Genomic DNA, 15479 nt, shown 5'->3' on the forward strand with positions numbered 1-15479 from the left:
TTTAACACATATGAAGGAAATACTGCAGATTATTTTTTTAATAAAAGCTATGGGCTTTACTCTTAAACTCTATCGATAATGTGTACGTATTAAGACGTTTCAGCTTTTTCGATCAGCAAAGAGAACTATAACTTACACTAGGTGATCGCAACCTTTTAATTGCCTACCTTTTAATTGTAGAAAAGTTATACATTTAATTAAATTTTATCATGAATCCTCCACGTTTCGTATGCGCTACATAACCAATCTCACTTTAAATAGGAATTGTTTATATTCGTCTTAACATTTGTACAAGCCAGGGCTTCAGAGACAATATAATGCAGCAGGCAGAGTGTGCATGTTGCTTTAAGAAACGGAATGGAGATGGACCGTGTAATGTGGGTATTCACCCTCCAAACGGTCACAACGCTGAACACCCTGTCAGAGCGCTGACCCGTGAAGAAAAGACACGCTCGACCCCTGTATAAATAGGAACATTCAGCTGACGTCAAGTACGAAACTGTGCCTCGTGTACTAGAAGACTTTACGTCCAACTATTCTTTTTTGTTCGATAAACTCACTTTTAGAACACTAACAAGCGGTTAAAACAGGTTTTCCTTCGACAGCATTTAAGCCCAGCGATTCTGCGCATAGACAACTTTTGGAGAGGGTTTCACGCCGTTGCAGTTCACAAGTTTCTCAGCACCACGTCTGACATCTGAGGCACTGCGTGGTACACAGTTCCTGTACTTGAAACTAAACCTTAAGCCGTTCTGACAGCCATACGGAGTTGTTGTGAATTGTGACATACGCTTTGTACTTATTTTTTTGTTTTGTTAGAAAAGAGAGATCAAATAAGTTACATACCAGAAGGGCAGCTGCACTGCCTGTATTGCTAATAATACTCCCGTCTTGCAAGATACGGTTGATCCTTGTATTTTTTTTTCCTTTTCAAATATAGTTGGCAGCACCACTTGGATAAAATAATACATGAATGCAAACCTGCGATACTGTGTAACTAAGGTGATTCTTGCAATAAGACCGAACATACAGCCAAAATGTGAGTAAAAACCATTGATAAAAAACGTAAATTCTCCCAATACCCAGTCTCTTCAAGGCAGCCCCTCTCCCAGACAAGACCTATAGTCTCGAGTCGACTCGGCTCTTTAATGGACGCTTGAGGGAAAGAGAGAAAACCTGGAACGGAATCGTGAAACCACTACCGCACCATTATTTAAAAGCAATTTTCTCCCAATAAACAGACTCCTAAAGGCTCACAAATGAATGTAGATGTCTGTGTGCAGATTCTAACAGGGAGGGGGCCACAAACAGATATTACATTTCTTTTTAATGTAATGTTTTTTTTCAATATCAAGCAATGCGAGAACATGCTCATAAATACTTTTTAAATATTCGTGACAACTGCGCAGAACCTCTCCAACAGTCCATCGTTTTCTGAGACAAGAAAAATGCACCTGAACGTACAGTAATCTTGAAGAAAAACACTTTGCCACTTTTGATTAACAGTATGTCTAATCATATGTAAGAACAATATTTTTGTTCGAATGTTTTCTCCTTTTTTATAAAATGATGAGTAATAGCTAGAATAAGTTTCAACAAATGATTTCACACCCAGCTGACTGGCAGGCCACATTTTTACACCATTATAATAAAGAATTATAGTATGCCAAATAAAGATACAGTATGTTAGCACATATGTATAATATTAGTTCAGGTATACACAATGGAAGAAAAAGTGTAGTAGTTGTGTAAAATATGTGCCACATCACACCGTTGTGACATTACAGAGAATGATTTAAAACATACTCCATGGTGCAATATGGATATCTCCAGTTGAGTATTGTAAAATGTGTCTAGGCAGGGAAATGATGAAATGATGCATATAACTGGAGTAGTCCATGTGTTCACCGACTGGTAGAACCATGTTCAGCAGTCGTTATCGGTCACTTGACAGTGCTTGTATTGAGATAAGCATGTAATGATGAACGTCTAACTTCTGGTCTTAACTTTAATTTTGGTAATGCCCTTCTGTCAGCATTCTTGCCTGGAAAATCAATAAGTTACAGGACTGTAACATTTCATTTTGTAGCTTAAGTGGTGCATTGTCAGATGCAGGGAATACAACAAAGTTACCATCTGGTAACATCTGGAAAGACAGCACGTGATTGTTTTTTAAGTGCAGCAAGTCAGGAGCAAGTCGACTGCGCATAAAAAAGAAGGCCAAACCCTTCAAACCCTACCCGAGAGCTTCCCCTCTCAGGGGTGAGAGGTAAAAAAAGGCGCCGGTTCAATCCACAGCCCCAGCTTTGGTTGAGATCCGGCGGTACCAGAGGTCTACAGAGCTGCTGTTATGCAAGGCGCCCTTCCCCAGAGTGGTGAATGAGATGTGTCAACAAATGTTTATACTGGATTACAGGTGTTGCTGTCTGTCCTGTAGCCCGGTTGTTCAAGACGCCTACTGTACCTGCGTTCAACCCACACCAAGAGGGTTACCTATATCCCAAAGACCTCCGGTTTTCCCGCTGCAAACGGGGCACCGAGGACCTAGGCTAAGGCGGACAGCGTACAGCAGGGCACTAACTCTTGCCCTTGTCCGGATTTCACCGAAAAAATGACAAAACATTTTATTAGTCAGGGCTGTCGCAGGCGCTCTTATGGTATACAGTGGTGTGAAAAAGTGTTTGCCCCCTTCCTGATTTCTTATTTTTTTGCATGTTTGTCACACTGAAATGTTTCAGATCATCAAACAAATTGAAATATTAGACAAAGATAACACAAGTAAACACAAAATGCAGTTTTTAAATGAAGGTTTTTATTATTAAGGGGAAAAAAATCCAAACCTACATGAGAAGGTTTTTATTATTAAGGGAAAAAAAAATCCAAACCTACATGGCCCTGTGTGAAAAAGTGATTGCCCCCCCGTTAATACATAAATCAACTGTGGTTTATCACATCTTTGGAAAGCTGAGTTCAATTTCTCTAGCCACACGCTGTCCTGATTACTGCCACACCTGTTCTCAATCAAGAAATTACTTAAATAGGACCTGCCTGACAAGGTGAAGTAGACCAAAAGATCCTCAAAAGCTAGATATCATGCTGCAATCCAAACAAATTCAGGAACAAATAAGAAACAGAGTAATTGAGATTTATCAGTCTGGAAAAGGTTATAAAGCCATTTCTAAAGCTTTGGGACTCCAGCGAACCACAGTGAGAGCCATTATCCACAAATAGCGAAAACATGGAACAGTGGTGAACCTTCCCAGGAGTGGCTGACCGACCAAAATTACCCCAAGAGCGCAGCAACGACTCATCCAAGAGGTCACAAAAAGCTCCACAACAACATCCAAAGAACTGCAGGCTTCACTTGCCTCAGTTAAGGTCAGTGTTCATGACTCCACCATAAGAAAGAGACTGGGCAAAAATGGCCTGCATGGCAGAGTTCCAAGACGAAAACCACTGCTGAGCAAAAAGAACATAAAGGCTCGTCTCAGTTTTGCCAGAAAACATCTTGATGATCCCCAAGACTTTTGGGAAAATACTCTGTGGACTGACGAGACAAAAGTTGAACTTTTTGGAAGGTGTGTGTCCCATTACATCTGGTGTAAACGTATCACAGCATTTCAGAAAAGGAACATCATACCAACAGTAAAATATGGTGGTGTTCAAGACGCCTACTGTACCTGCGTTGGGTGGTAGTGTGATGGTCTGGGGCTGTTTTGCTGCTTCAGGACCTGGAAGACTTGCTGTGGTAAATGGAACCATGAATTCCGCTGTCTACCAAAAAATGAGGGAGAATGTCCGGCCATTTGTTCGTGACCTCAAGCTGAAGCGCACTTGGGTTCTGCAGCAGGACAATGATCCATAACACACCAGCAAGTCCACCTCTGAATGGCTTAAGAAAAACAAAATGAAGACTTTGGAATGGCCTAGTCAAAGTCCTGACCTGAATCCGATTGAGATGTCGTGGCATGACCATAAAAAAAGCAGTTAAGGCTCGGAAACCCTCCAATGTGGCTGAATTACAACAATTCTGCAAAGATGAGTGGGCCAAAATTCCTCCACAGCGCTGTAAAAGACTCATTCCTAGTTATCGCAAATGCTTGATTGCAGTTGTTGCTGCTAAGGGTGGCCCAACCAGTTATTAGGTTTAGGGGGAAATCGCTTTTTCACACAGGGCCATGTAGGTTTGGATTTTTTTTCCTTTAATAATAAAAACCTTCATTTAAAAACTGCATTTTGTGTTTACTTGTGTTATCTTTGTCTAATATTTCAATTTGTTTGATGATCTGAAACATTTCAGTGTGACAAACATGCAAAAAAAATAAGAAATCAGGAAGGGGGCAAACACTTTTTCACACCACTGTATATGCAACAGGTTATATTATGTTGTTTTTAAATCTGAAGTGTTATAATGATTTTTATATTAAGTAAATATTTTATTGAAGTTTATTTGGTAAACAAAACAATCAAGTCTTTCTGTATACAAACAATCCTCTGGGGGCAAAATGTTGAGAAGGTGGTTTCTGTCTTGTGTCCCCTGCGTTCTTCACAAAGTCCAATGTGCTGCTGCTGTAGCATAATTAATCTGAAGCCTCTTACACGTTAAGTGGGCTGGAGGCAGTATCGGTGTGAATAAATATGAATCGATAGCACTGATGTCAAACACTTAATGCAGTAGTGTGTCCCTTTATATCACTACAAGGTTGCTGAATCACGGAGAAGCAGGTTACTTCTAATTAACTTAAATGGGTGTAACATTCAGCTACTGCGAGGACGTTGTACAAAGGTTGACCAGATCTAACATTTCCCTCAACAAGCCACAGAATCTGACAAGTTGCTGCTTTTCCGGTTAAGCAATCGTCTAAAAATATATAGTCCAAGCAATTAACAAAAAATCATTAAACAATAGGTACACCGTACATTTTTACTCTATATTCGATCACAATTTATTTTATTGATATACAAATTGGGGTTTATAGCATATTTATGAACACACACAGAACACAACTCGTATTGCACATTAAATGATACACTTTCGGATTATTAACTGGTAAATATATGACATTGTCGGATATTTCAATATACTGTATATGTCGAAGAGGTCTTTTCACAGAACAAAGCATCTATTTTTGTAGGATGACGTAAGAAAAAATGTCCCATTTCTTAAACATTTACTTCTGTTTTCAACACTTTATCCGGTACAGTGCTTCATATTTCCTCCGCTTTGCTCAAAGCAAAATGTTCATCATCTGTATAAAATATAAAATGATAAAAACAGTGTTTATTCCTGTTATCTTCCCATTTAAAACATCCAGAAGATTTTCAGAGAACATTTTAAATACACTTTTAGAGTACAGCTGCAATTAGTTGTATTAGGTATTACAATTTCAACTATTGAACAGGTATGGATATGTATTTTAACAATATACTGTATGGCTATTATGTCACGCATATTTCATCTGCTGGTACAAGTGCAGTTAAACTTATAAAACTAAAAGGAAACTAACCATTTACGAACTAACTCTAAAAAGTAAGTACAGAATCGCCTTCCGTGGGGCTAGTTAGTAAAGTCTTGGGTCTTAATAAAGTACACTCTATCATCTTTCCAAAATTGGGTTATTTCAAGGTGATTCGATGAAAAAATATCAGTTTATGAAAGTAGAAAAATGTCAAAAGGTCAGAAAAGGTTCGGAGAAAAATGAACAGAAGATTTTTCTGTTTTTTTTGTTTGATTGAAAAGGAACGGACGTGAATGAACTGCTGTCCTTGTTAAAAATGACTAACTCGCCATCATTGTGACGGTGTTATGACAGATACGGTGTCAGCTTGATATGGGCTATCCTCCAGCAATCACGATTTCGGACTTTCTAAGCAGAAAGGCGGTAAATGATTAACATCTTCAGAAAAATGAAGACAAAACGCTATGATTAAAATAGCTGTGCTAAAACACTAGTCTAGAGTTCATATGTTAAAAATACCAGTTACAAAAATTCAAACAATTAAAGCTCTCACGTTGCTTTCGGCGTTTCCTCTCATGCTTTGCGGAAATGAAAACGGAAACCGTAGTTGCGCATTAAAAATGCGACTTGACGAACGAAGGGCATATAGCTGTTTGTGAAACTCACATGGTATTTATTTAAAAAGACTAGGATAGGACGGAGTTTACAATAGATCAGCGGAATGGGTTCATAAACGACCTGCTTATATTGCTATCCCTAGTTTGTGACGATGCACAGAAAGAGGAAGAAGGTAACACGTTGTGTAACTTCGTGTTGTTGAGAACTGACCTTGCGTTGCACAGCTACAGCAACGAAGAGGTGTACCGTACGGCACTGGCATTTGGTATATATCTCAGCAGTATTACAGGAAAACTGTCTTTGGAAAACGGTACGCTCTATTTTTCTTAAGTTCTGCATTTTGTCCAGGCCATTCGTGATTGTGATCGAGCATGCAGCAATCTACGTATAAAATGATTGCTTACATCGGACCAGTGTAGTACAAGTATTTACGAGACGACATGGCTAACGTTGCATGCATTATTGCACAAAAATGAAACGAACTGGCACTTCACATTTTATTTTCGCCTTACGTATTCTTAGAGCAGTGTTGTGTATATATATACATGTAAGCAGAGATTCTCGAAAAGCAAACGGGTTGAAATTGAGTAACTGGTTACAGATCAGGTAATACAGTATGGATCCATGAATTTACAGTGAAATCCAATTTTATGATATCTGTCTTACCGCAGACACTTCTCTAAACATGTTAACCATTACCAAGGTAAAACTGAGTAACTCCACAGAAAAAAATACAGAATAAAACAATGGTAAAAGTCATTGCAATCCTGTAGAAACTAGTTAAAGACACTAAACCAGCAATTTCACTCAAAACATTTTTAGTATGCGGCCTGAAACATTATCAGAGATTTGTGGTCTGTTATCTAAGCACAGGCTTTTGAAGAGTGGAGCTGAGCCATAAGAATTTCTGCTGCAGCGGAGAGGTGTACAATATGTTCAACACACCACACAGTACCCTTCAGCAATTCAGCAACTTTACTTGTCTCCTCACAAGTATAATACGGTGTACTTTGAATCTGATTATTTTAAAGCGAGGAGAGCTTGTATTGGTTGCCAAAGTATGAAAAAATATGAACAACAAGGCCACAATCTTGTCATGTGTATTTGTACTTAGATAAGGTCCTGTGAAGGTTGCATTTTTTTTCCAGATTGGCCTCACTGAACCATATTTCTCAAATCCTCTGCACTTATCAGTGACCTATGATTATTTTTGAGAAGATGCTACAAAGTCAGTCTTTACAAGTACAGATGTTGGCTCATTCAGCCGCAGTCTGTTTGGCAGAAGTGGAATGTCTTTTGCTGTTGTCGCTTTAGGAATTGTGGAGGACATGGATCTCTGTACATCCTGAACTATTGCAGCAATGACTACTGAGGCATCCGTTTCAGCCACAGCCCAGTCTGGGCTGCCCAGCCCGGCTCGGACAGACTATTACTGGATCCGCTCCTTCATTTCAGGAGGTAAAATAATTTATTTTTCTTATATTATTAATATTTCTGCAGGGTATAGCAGGCGGCAGCGTTACGTGTGGGGTTTGCATGTTTTCACTGTGATTGCAGTGTTCTCCAAGGTTTTCTCCCACCTGAAGACACGCAGACCAGGTTCGATTGGCTATTCTTAGTCCTTTTCTCTTTGGCCCTGCAATGAACTAGTGTCTTCTGTAGGTGCTTACGCACAAAACAGAAGGTTACTGATGATTTAACTACCTAAATACTGATAATCATCAAGTGAAAATCAGTCGCAGCACTATTACAAAAGTTTAAATTTTGGGATCTGATGATTGTAATATAATAAGTGAAGAAGTTGATGAGAAAATGACTGTGATACAGTTTATGGTGTCATAAAATTCAAATAAATTGGGGCGGTGCGGTGACTCTGTGGCTAAGGACCTGGGCCTGTGGCCGGAAGATTGCTGGTTCGTATCCCGCGGCCGGCAGAAAAAGAAAAGCCTCATATTGGCTGTCACATGTCAGCATGCAAAAATCTAGCATGCAAAAATCTGCCCTGCAAATTGTATAAATGCACAAAATGCACCTATATAGAGGGAGAAGTGCATGTGTTTTTAAAATCTGAAAAGATGTGTAAATCTAAAAAATATCTGAAAAAAAGTCTAAATATCCGAAGCAAGAGGTCTAGAAAGTTTTGAAGTGAAGAGCTTGAGCATGAGGTTAGTCACAGCTGTGTGCACGTATACCGCAGGGCTGGAATTCAAGGCTGCTCTGTTCTGCCTCCTCCGCGCATCGCATTTCTCAGGGTATTCCTCATTGCAGAAAACGAGAAAATTAAGACATTATTAGAGACCAAAAATGTCTTTACCACAGCAGATTTATATTGTAGGATCCAGATTGATTTTTTTTCCCAGCATTTGTTGCAAATGTTTATCCAACAGTTGAAGTGATCTCTGGATGTTGTTGTAGATATTAGACTGTTAAGACAACTGAAGAAGATAAGAGAGCTGCCCGGGAAGTGAGATGATAATATAATTTCTTGTTTTTGTAGGTTTTTTTTTTGGAAACTATGCAGTCTAGTGGCTTGAAGTAGGCTTTGTGCTCAAATGTATATAAAGATGCTGCCTGTCCTTGGTCAGCAAGATAAGGGCATTTATGTGGTAAGCTGGCTGTACTCCCAGAATATGAAAAGAACTAACTGTTGTCTAGTCTGCAACTTAGATATAATTAATTGGCATGTGTTGCTGTCTTATCGTTTGTTTAGAATGTGTAATAGTGACTCCATTTGTTTTAAGGTATAAAGGACCATCTTCAGCTACTTATTTTTTAAGTCTGGTGGTTGCCGGACTTCCATATGCATATGAATAAAGAGACTTCTGGTTCACAGACACCTGAACTTTGTCATTTGTTTGACACTACACAACTAACTGTTGATATTTGGAATTTAATATTTGGTCTTTAATTTTTATGACTACTATATTTTCTTTTCTCTATTTTTAATATATATTATACAATTTTAACATTAGATGTTTTTCTACTCCATAATGTTCACAGGTGTAGCAGGATGCTGTGCCAAAACAACCATCGCGCCTCTTGACAGAGTGAAAATTTTATTACAAGCTCAGAACCCTCACTATAAACATCTAGGTGAGTGATTATCCGATGACTTAACGGCACATTGGAATTTTTGTCGATTAAGATCTAAAGAGAATGTGTAGTTCATTTTAAGATCAGTTTTTTTAGCACTGTTGTTATTCAGGGCAACATACAAAATGAACCTGTCTTGTATGTCAGCAAATTGTTATCCACCAATCCATTATCAGAAAGCTGCTTATTCTTGGTATGATTTGTGACAACTGAGAGCCCTTCCTGAGTTCTATGAAAGTACTTTGCCCTGGGTAGGATGACAGGCCGACCATAGTGCCCTTACAGAGTCACGCACAAGCACACTAAACACAGTGAAGGAACACTAGTTTAACCCAACCTGAGCCAGAGCACCTGGTGAAAACCCTCACAAAAAGATGTGTGGGAACAGGAAAACTCCCAATCCCAGTCTGGAACTGAATCCAGAGACCAGGAGCTGTGAGGTAACAGCTGTAAATACCATGGGGCCTTTTTTCACACCTGGCATTCAAATTCACTTGTACTGACAGAACTCTGGCAGGTCCTTAGATGACTCCTTTGTATATAGTTTTTTTTTTCTAGAATATCTGAAGGCAGTGTCTGAACTGCATGACTGTACTCAGTTAATCTCAGATCTATAGGATATGTTGTTGAGCTCATGTAGCCTTACTAGTCCCTGCAAATTAATTTCCAGAAACTAGGTTGCATGCCTAAAATTTCATAATGCTTTTAGCAAAGAATGTAACTTCTTTTTATGATGTTTATATGACTTTACTACATAAGACTGACAGTAGAGCAACTTCTGTTGTCAAACACTGCGTCTACAAATTAGACCTAAATCACTGTGTTGTGTTGTGTTGTGTTGTGTTGATGATCACTGCAGTAAGAGTACACCTGATTCGCCAAAGTTGTGGAAATTTTTTAGAGACAAATGTAAGCTCTCATTTGTTAAAATATTGGTTAAGGTTATTGTGTTCAAGAAGCCATGCATAATAAAATCCTAAATGCAACTCTAAAAAGGGACTATTAACAGTTACGTTGCAATATCAATATCGTATGTAGTGTTTTGCAATGATAAATGTATTGATCTTATTCGAAGACTGTGTCTGACTGTCTTGCTCAGGAGTATTTGAGACGCTTTGTGCTGTGCCAAAGAAAGAGGGGTTCCTTGGCTTATACAAAGGAAATGGAGCTATGATGGTCAGAATATTTCCTTATGGAGCCATTCAGTTCATGGCCTTTGACCATTACAAACAGGTATGTAGTTATAGTACTGATGCTTTTGTCACAGTACTATTTTGTATGATGGATTAGCACTGATTTGATGGAAAAACAATTAGCTTTATAACTTTAATCTAATAAATATGAAAGGATAATTATCTGTTTTTTTTTTAATTTAATGAAACATTTTAAATATTTGTCCACAACGACATTCACAACAAATGCATAATTTGATTTTCCACAGTTTCTGAGAAAAAAGTTAGGCATCTCAGGACACGTTCATCGGTTAATGGCGGGATCTCTGGCAGGTAAAAAAGTTCTGTGTTCAATTTTATTCAAGTGCTGTCCTCTGCATGTGCGTGAGTGAGAACCTTTTGGACTCAAGTCACCTGGTTCGATTCTGATCTTTTCACTTAATGAGAACTGTTGAGTGGAGATGTTATTGCGTCACCATGCTCTTTTTGAATTAGAATAACATGGCATAGTGAGTGTTGTTTCCAAGTCATCTCACAAAGAGACTGACTTTAAAGTACATTTCTATCTCTGTTACATGCCTGTAAGCATATTTCTGTGTCTTTTAATCATTCTTTTCTGTAATGCGCTGCAGGCATGACAGCAGTTATTTGCACTTACCCACTGGATGTCGTCCGAGCCCGACTTGCCTTTCAGGTAAAGGGGGAGCACAGGTACACTGGAATCGCCCACGCTTTCCAGACCATCTACAAACAGGTAATAAATGTAAAAAGGGGTAATAAAATGTGCTACACAAAGCACCTTTTTTAGGATTAGTTGAGTGGCACTGGCGTTTCAAATGTTTTGAGCTTATCTGTGTCCTGTCTCTAGTATATCCAGTCATTTAAAACTTTGGAGCTTCAGTACTTTACCTTAGTCATGCAAAAAGCAAGTATAACATGAAACATCATGTGTTCTCTGTAGGAAACAGTGCCTACGTGTTGTGTATGACCCTTTGTATTTACAAGATAGACATTTTGAACTTGTTGAAGGTCACGCTGTGTCTCGTTGCCTTTCACACTGGAACAGGTTAGACACTTGATGATGATTTGTTGAAACGTGAATGTGTTATTTTTTTTTTGAAGGAAGGGGGTGTCTTAGGGTTTTACAGAGGTCTAACACCTACTATTATAGGCATGGCCCCTTACGCAGGTGAGCGTGAATATTTTCATATTTGGAGTTACAGCGGGGACCGTCAGAGCTTAGAAGCCAACTCTTTCTGTAATGCCATTTCATCTCCAGGCTTCTCCTTTTTCACCTTTGGCACGCTGAAAAGCTTGGGACTCATCCATGCTCCAGAGCTCTTGGGAAAACCATCCTTGGACAACCCCGATGTCTTGGTTTTGAAAACGCACGTGAACCTTCTCTGTGGGGGGATAGCCGGAGCCATAGCACAGACAATCTCGTGAGTCTTGCGCTTCATCTTTGCTCTGTTGTGTAGTTTTGGCATCTTTTGTAGAACAGTGTAGGCTGGGGTGTTACGAAAACGTCAGGCAGAAAACTAGGATACAGGAGAGGAGGTAGTTGGTTTACTTCCTGTTTGTGTTAGAGATACAGCCAGAGTACAACCTACTGAATGTACTAAGTGCAACACGGATGCAGCTTTGCCTGGAGGCAGACATGCATTATTTCAGAACACGCTTGTCTTTAACCAGACATCTTTTGTAGGTATCCCCTGGATGTGGTTCGCCGTAGGATGCAGTTGGGAATAGTCCTCCCTGATTCTGACAAATGTCTGTAAGTAGCCTCTATCTTTCATGCATTTGTAATATATTATATTGTACTTTATTAGTCTTGTACAATAATTCTTTGCGTGCAGTTCACTGGTTGAAATTCTGGCATTCAGAAGTTGACAATAATTACAAATCAAAAGACGGGTTCACGTTTCTTTCACTGCAGTTATGTTGATTTCAGAGCTTTTTCCTGCACCTGTGCTGTTGCTGCCTGGCATGTTTTTCCAATTAACGTGTATCTTTAACCTCCAATGATAAAATGGGAATACCATCACACACCCGCAGAAAAACGAGAAAGCAAAATGTATGATTTACTTTGTACACAACATACAGTTGTTTTCTGTTCCTGTGATGCATTTGATACAAGGGACAGGAAGCGAGTTGCTCTGAAACTGAGACCTGTTTTGTCTTTTCCAGTACTTTGACCAACACCCTAAAGCACGTGTACAAACAATATGGAATTAAAAGAGGACTGTACCGTGGCCTGTCACTGAACTACATTCGCTGTGTGCCCTCTCAGGCAGTGGCCTTCACCACGTATGAGCTCATGAAACAAATACTGCACCTCAACTGAGCACTGGCTCTTACAAACATGGAGAAAACATGTACTAATTTCTTTCAACAAAGCAGAACAACTGTTCTAACACTATCGAATGCAGCTTTAGAACCACTGGGTACCAGGCACACCTGCCCTGTTTTGAAGAGCACAGCTGGACTTACACTGTAGGTAACTGATAAGTTTTTGCAGATGTGGGATTTTACTTCAACCTTTTTCCCTTCCCTATTTATTTTTGTATAAGCAAGAAACACCATTCAAAGTGGAAACAAAGTCAAAACTGGCATATGCAATCAATGATAAAAAAATCTGGCATTAGTAAAGTTTCAGTGTTCCAATTTATTTATTTTTTCATCTCCAAATGTAATAATGTTTTACACCAACAGACCCAACACTGGATTCATTGCCTGTTAATGTCTTTTACTTCTGTGTAAGACTTATTTAATGGGACACTGTTTTAGTGCCTTCTGTGGTCACTCCTTTAAAACCTCGTTTATTTTCCCATTTGTTTATATCTTTTGTGCTACAGCTGATATGTCTTTCAGAAACAAACTACAGACACTTGAAACAGGAGCAGTGGTCTCAATCATTAATTGACAGAAAATACAGACTGATGTCTGACTACTTTTAGATTAGTAAGATTACTTGCCTTTGCAAAACCTGAGCAAAGTAACAGTTAACTGTTTACATAGATATTTCATGTGAATTGCCATGACTTTGTAACTGTAATTAATATTTTATTTACACATAAAAGCTATACATATTTTGTCCTTTCAGTCACATTAAGCCCAGATAGCCTTACTTGTCTGAGTAATATTTGTATTGTTAAATGAAACATTGATTTCTGTCCTTCCTCAAGAATTCTGTGCTTAAATCAAGGCATGGAAAACATTAATACCCCAGACCAAAGACACCTTCAAAAACTGTAAGTTAATAAATTAATGTAAATCGGAAGGTGTCAGCACCGTTTGGCTATAGTCTTATACAGCATAATCAGTTTTTCAAAGTTTGAAGATATTACATTGTCCTGTACGGAAAGGTTTATAGAATATATTTCCATAGAACAGTTCTGTCTTTTCCATACTATGACGAACAACATTCTAACGAACAATACAAAGTGCTTAAGGATAGCTATAGGCTCAGGATTCAATTACAGGTGTCATCACAATGATATTGTACTGTTATATAGTGAGCTTCAAATTAACTTTTATTGAGTGATTTATCAATTTAATGTTGGTGAAAAGTGACTAGTATACTATGGAAATTAGTAAATAAAATAAATTAAACTAAAAACAATCACATATTACAAATAAGTAAATAAATAAATTAAACTAAAAATAATCACATATTACAGTTTAAGTATTTTATGATCAGCATTTTCTTGTTAGAGGCTTGCTTCAGCTGAGTGAACACAACACTTTTCACAGATTTTTTTTATCTGTAATGGAGAAGTCACTGTTTTTACCTTAGGATGATATTCTTGTTGCCCACTAGAGGACAGTATTGGTACTTCTTTGCACTATTTTCCAAATCATGAGGTGTAAGAGTAGCGGTTAAATATAGATTTTATTGCAGTCCTTGATTATTCTTCTTTTCTAAAGGAGCATATTGATTTTGAAGACATTCTTTGTCTTTTTTTAAATGCAATATGAGCTTAGTTGTATCTGTAACCACAGTAGCAAAACTCCACTTGTTTTCTAATGTTCAATCAAAGCATGTTCACATAATTGAGTATCCTTTACAGCTTATGACTTTCTCAAATGAAATACTTATCTCTGTTCTCTGTTATGAAACAATACTATTTAGATGTGTTCCTTTCTGACCTATGTCACAAATTTGATGTATGTACAGTATGTGTGAACCACTATGTACTGGTGTTTTCTGAAAAGAAAATGGCATTACTATATCAGGCTTTTGGATTGTGTGAAAACAGGAGTGTATATATTTGTAGTGTGGTATGTTATACATTAAATATTGTAACATTATTTCCAAAAACATGACTGGCCTCAGAAGTGGCTTCTCCATTAAAGACACTCCTCCCCAGTGCTTGTTGCGCTCTAGAATGTTCTAGGCAGGCTTGTGTCACTATCCAAAAGTGACCAGCCTTCCTTAAGTGCTGGTGGGCAACTGGCCAAGTGCCACTGAGGGTCTTGTGGGATCAATCTGGCCAGGATTCACTCAAGTGGCCTGCTATGGTGAATGCAGTAGGGAGCCAGCTTTTGTCTTCATGGTGTCTAACTAGCTGGAACATGGCTGAGGCCATTGTCAAAAACAGGGTGGGAGACGATCAGTCTTCCTAACACATACTAGGCCATTGGCACCTGGCACCATCTCTGATATTTTATACCATCTCATACTGGACGAGTTTCTCCGCCAAGTCATTGCTGAACCTCTGTTACTGGGCTGCGGTGCCACGACCAGCAAGTTGGACAGCTCTGCCTACACTTCCTCATTCCCCGTGTGCGGTTGTGGGGTTTGTGCCTGAAAGCCGATGTGAGATGTGAAAAGCGCACAATTGGCTACTCCAAATCGAATGGGTTTCTCTAAAATAATTAATTTATTATTTAATTTAGAAATTCTGATTAAAAAAACAACTGTTGTAAGGTCTAGGAATCTCTTCTGTGAATCGCTTTCATCTGTCCAAGCAGTCCAGACATGATTGTATTTAAATGTGACATTGAATAAAAAGCTTTGATCAACCTTTTTTTCCCCACTGGACTTCATTAGATTGCTACTTTTTCTGAAAAGTGTTAAAAGTCTAAAAAGATTAAAAAAAACGATATATAAAATTATTTTGAAAATGTTCATCTA

The 15479-nt window shown here is 38.5% G+C and overlaps 2 protein-coding genes across 6 annotated transcripts in view; one reads left to right on the forward strand and one right to left on the reverse strand.

Moving 5' to 3' along the window:
- Positions 1-1155, reverse strand: part of tet1 (tet methylcytosine dioxygenase 1) — a 52934-nt gene extending 51779 nt beyond the window's left edge. The window contains exon 1 of one of the 2 annotated variants that reach the window (XM_015346985.2): positions 1083-1155. The gene's annotated coding sequence lies outside the window, so the exon portion shown is untranslated. Of the gene's footprint in view, positions 1-846 lie in introns of both variants that reach the window. The other variant, XM_015346984.2, reaches the window with a different exon arrangement.
- A 5030-nt stretch (positions 1156-6185) lies between these two features.
- slc25a16 (solute carrier family 25 member 16) lies at positions 6186-15367 on the forward strand. 4 transcript variants are annotated; one of them, XM_006630445.3, is made up of 10 exons: positions 6186-6387; positions 7392-7535; positions 9078-9170; positions 10270-10403; positions 10612-10675; positions 10975-11096; positions 11465-11531; positions 11622-11784; positions 12048-12116; positions 12530-15367. In XM_006630445.3, the coding sequence occupies exons 2-10, from the start codon at positions 7439-7441 to the stop codon at positions 12684-12686; spliced, it is 966 nt and encodes a 321-aa protein (XP_006630508.1). In that variant the 5' UTR covers positions 6186-6387; positions 7392-7438; the 3' UTR covers positions 12687-15367. The 4 variants fall into 4 exon arrangements, with proteins under 4 accessions (XP_006630508.1, XP_069045169.1, XP_069045170.1 ...); XM_069189068.1 differs by having other exon boundaries at positions 6186-6342; XM_069189069.1 differs by lacking the exon at positions 12530-15367 and having other exon boundaries at positions 12048-12120.
- Positions 15368-15479: the final 112 nt, after the last annotated feature.

Source organism: Lepisosteus oculatus, chromosome 4, assembly GCF_040954835.1.
Source record: "Lepisosteus oculatus isolate fLepOcu1 chromosome 4, fLepOcu1.hap2, whole genome shotgun sequence".
NCBI classification, from domain to species: domain Eukaryota; kingdom Metazoa; phylum Chordata; class Actinopteri; order Semionotiformes; family Lepisosteidae; genus Lepisosteus; species Lepisosteus oculatus.

What these genes read in the sequence shown, in the direction of transcription:
- slc25a16 (XM_006630445.3), top strand. Translation starts at nt 7,439, where the DNA reads ATGACTACTGAGGCATCCGTTTCAGCCACAGCCCAGTCTGGGCTGCCC. An exon ending in CCGCTCCTTCATTTCAGGAG is followed by an intron (nt 7,536 to 9,077) that starts GTAAAATAATTT and finishes TAATGTTCACAG; the next exon opens with GTGTAGCAGGATGCTGTGCC. An exon ending in CCCTCACTATAAACATCTAG is followed by an intron (nt 9,171 to 10,269) that starts GTGAGTGATTAT and finishes TGTCTTGCTCAG; the next exon opens with GAGTATTTGAGACGCTTTGT.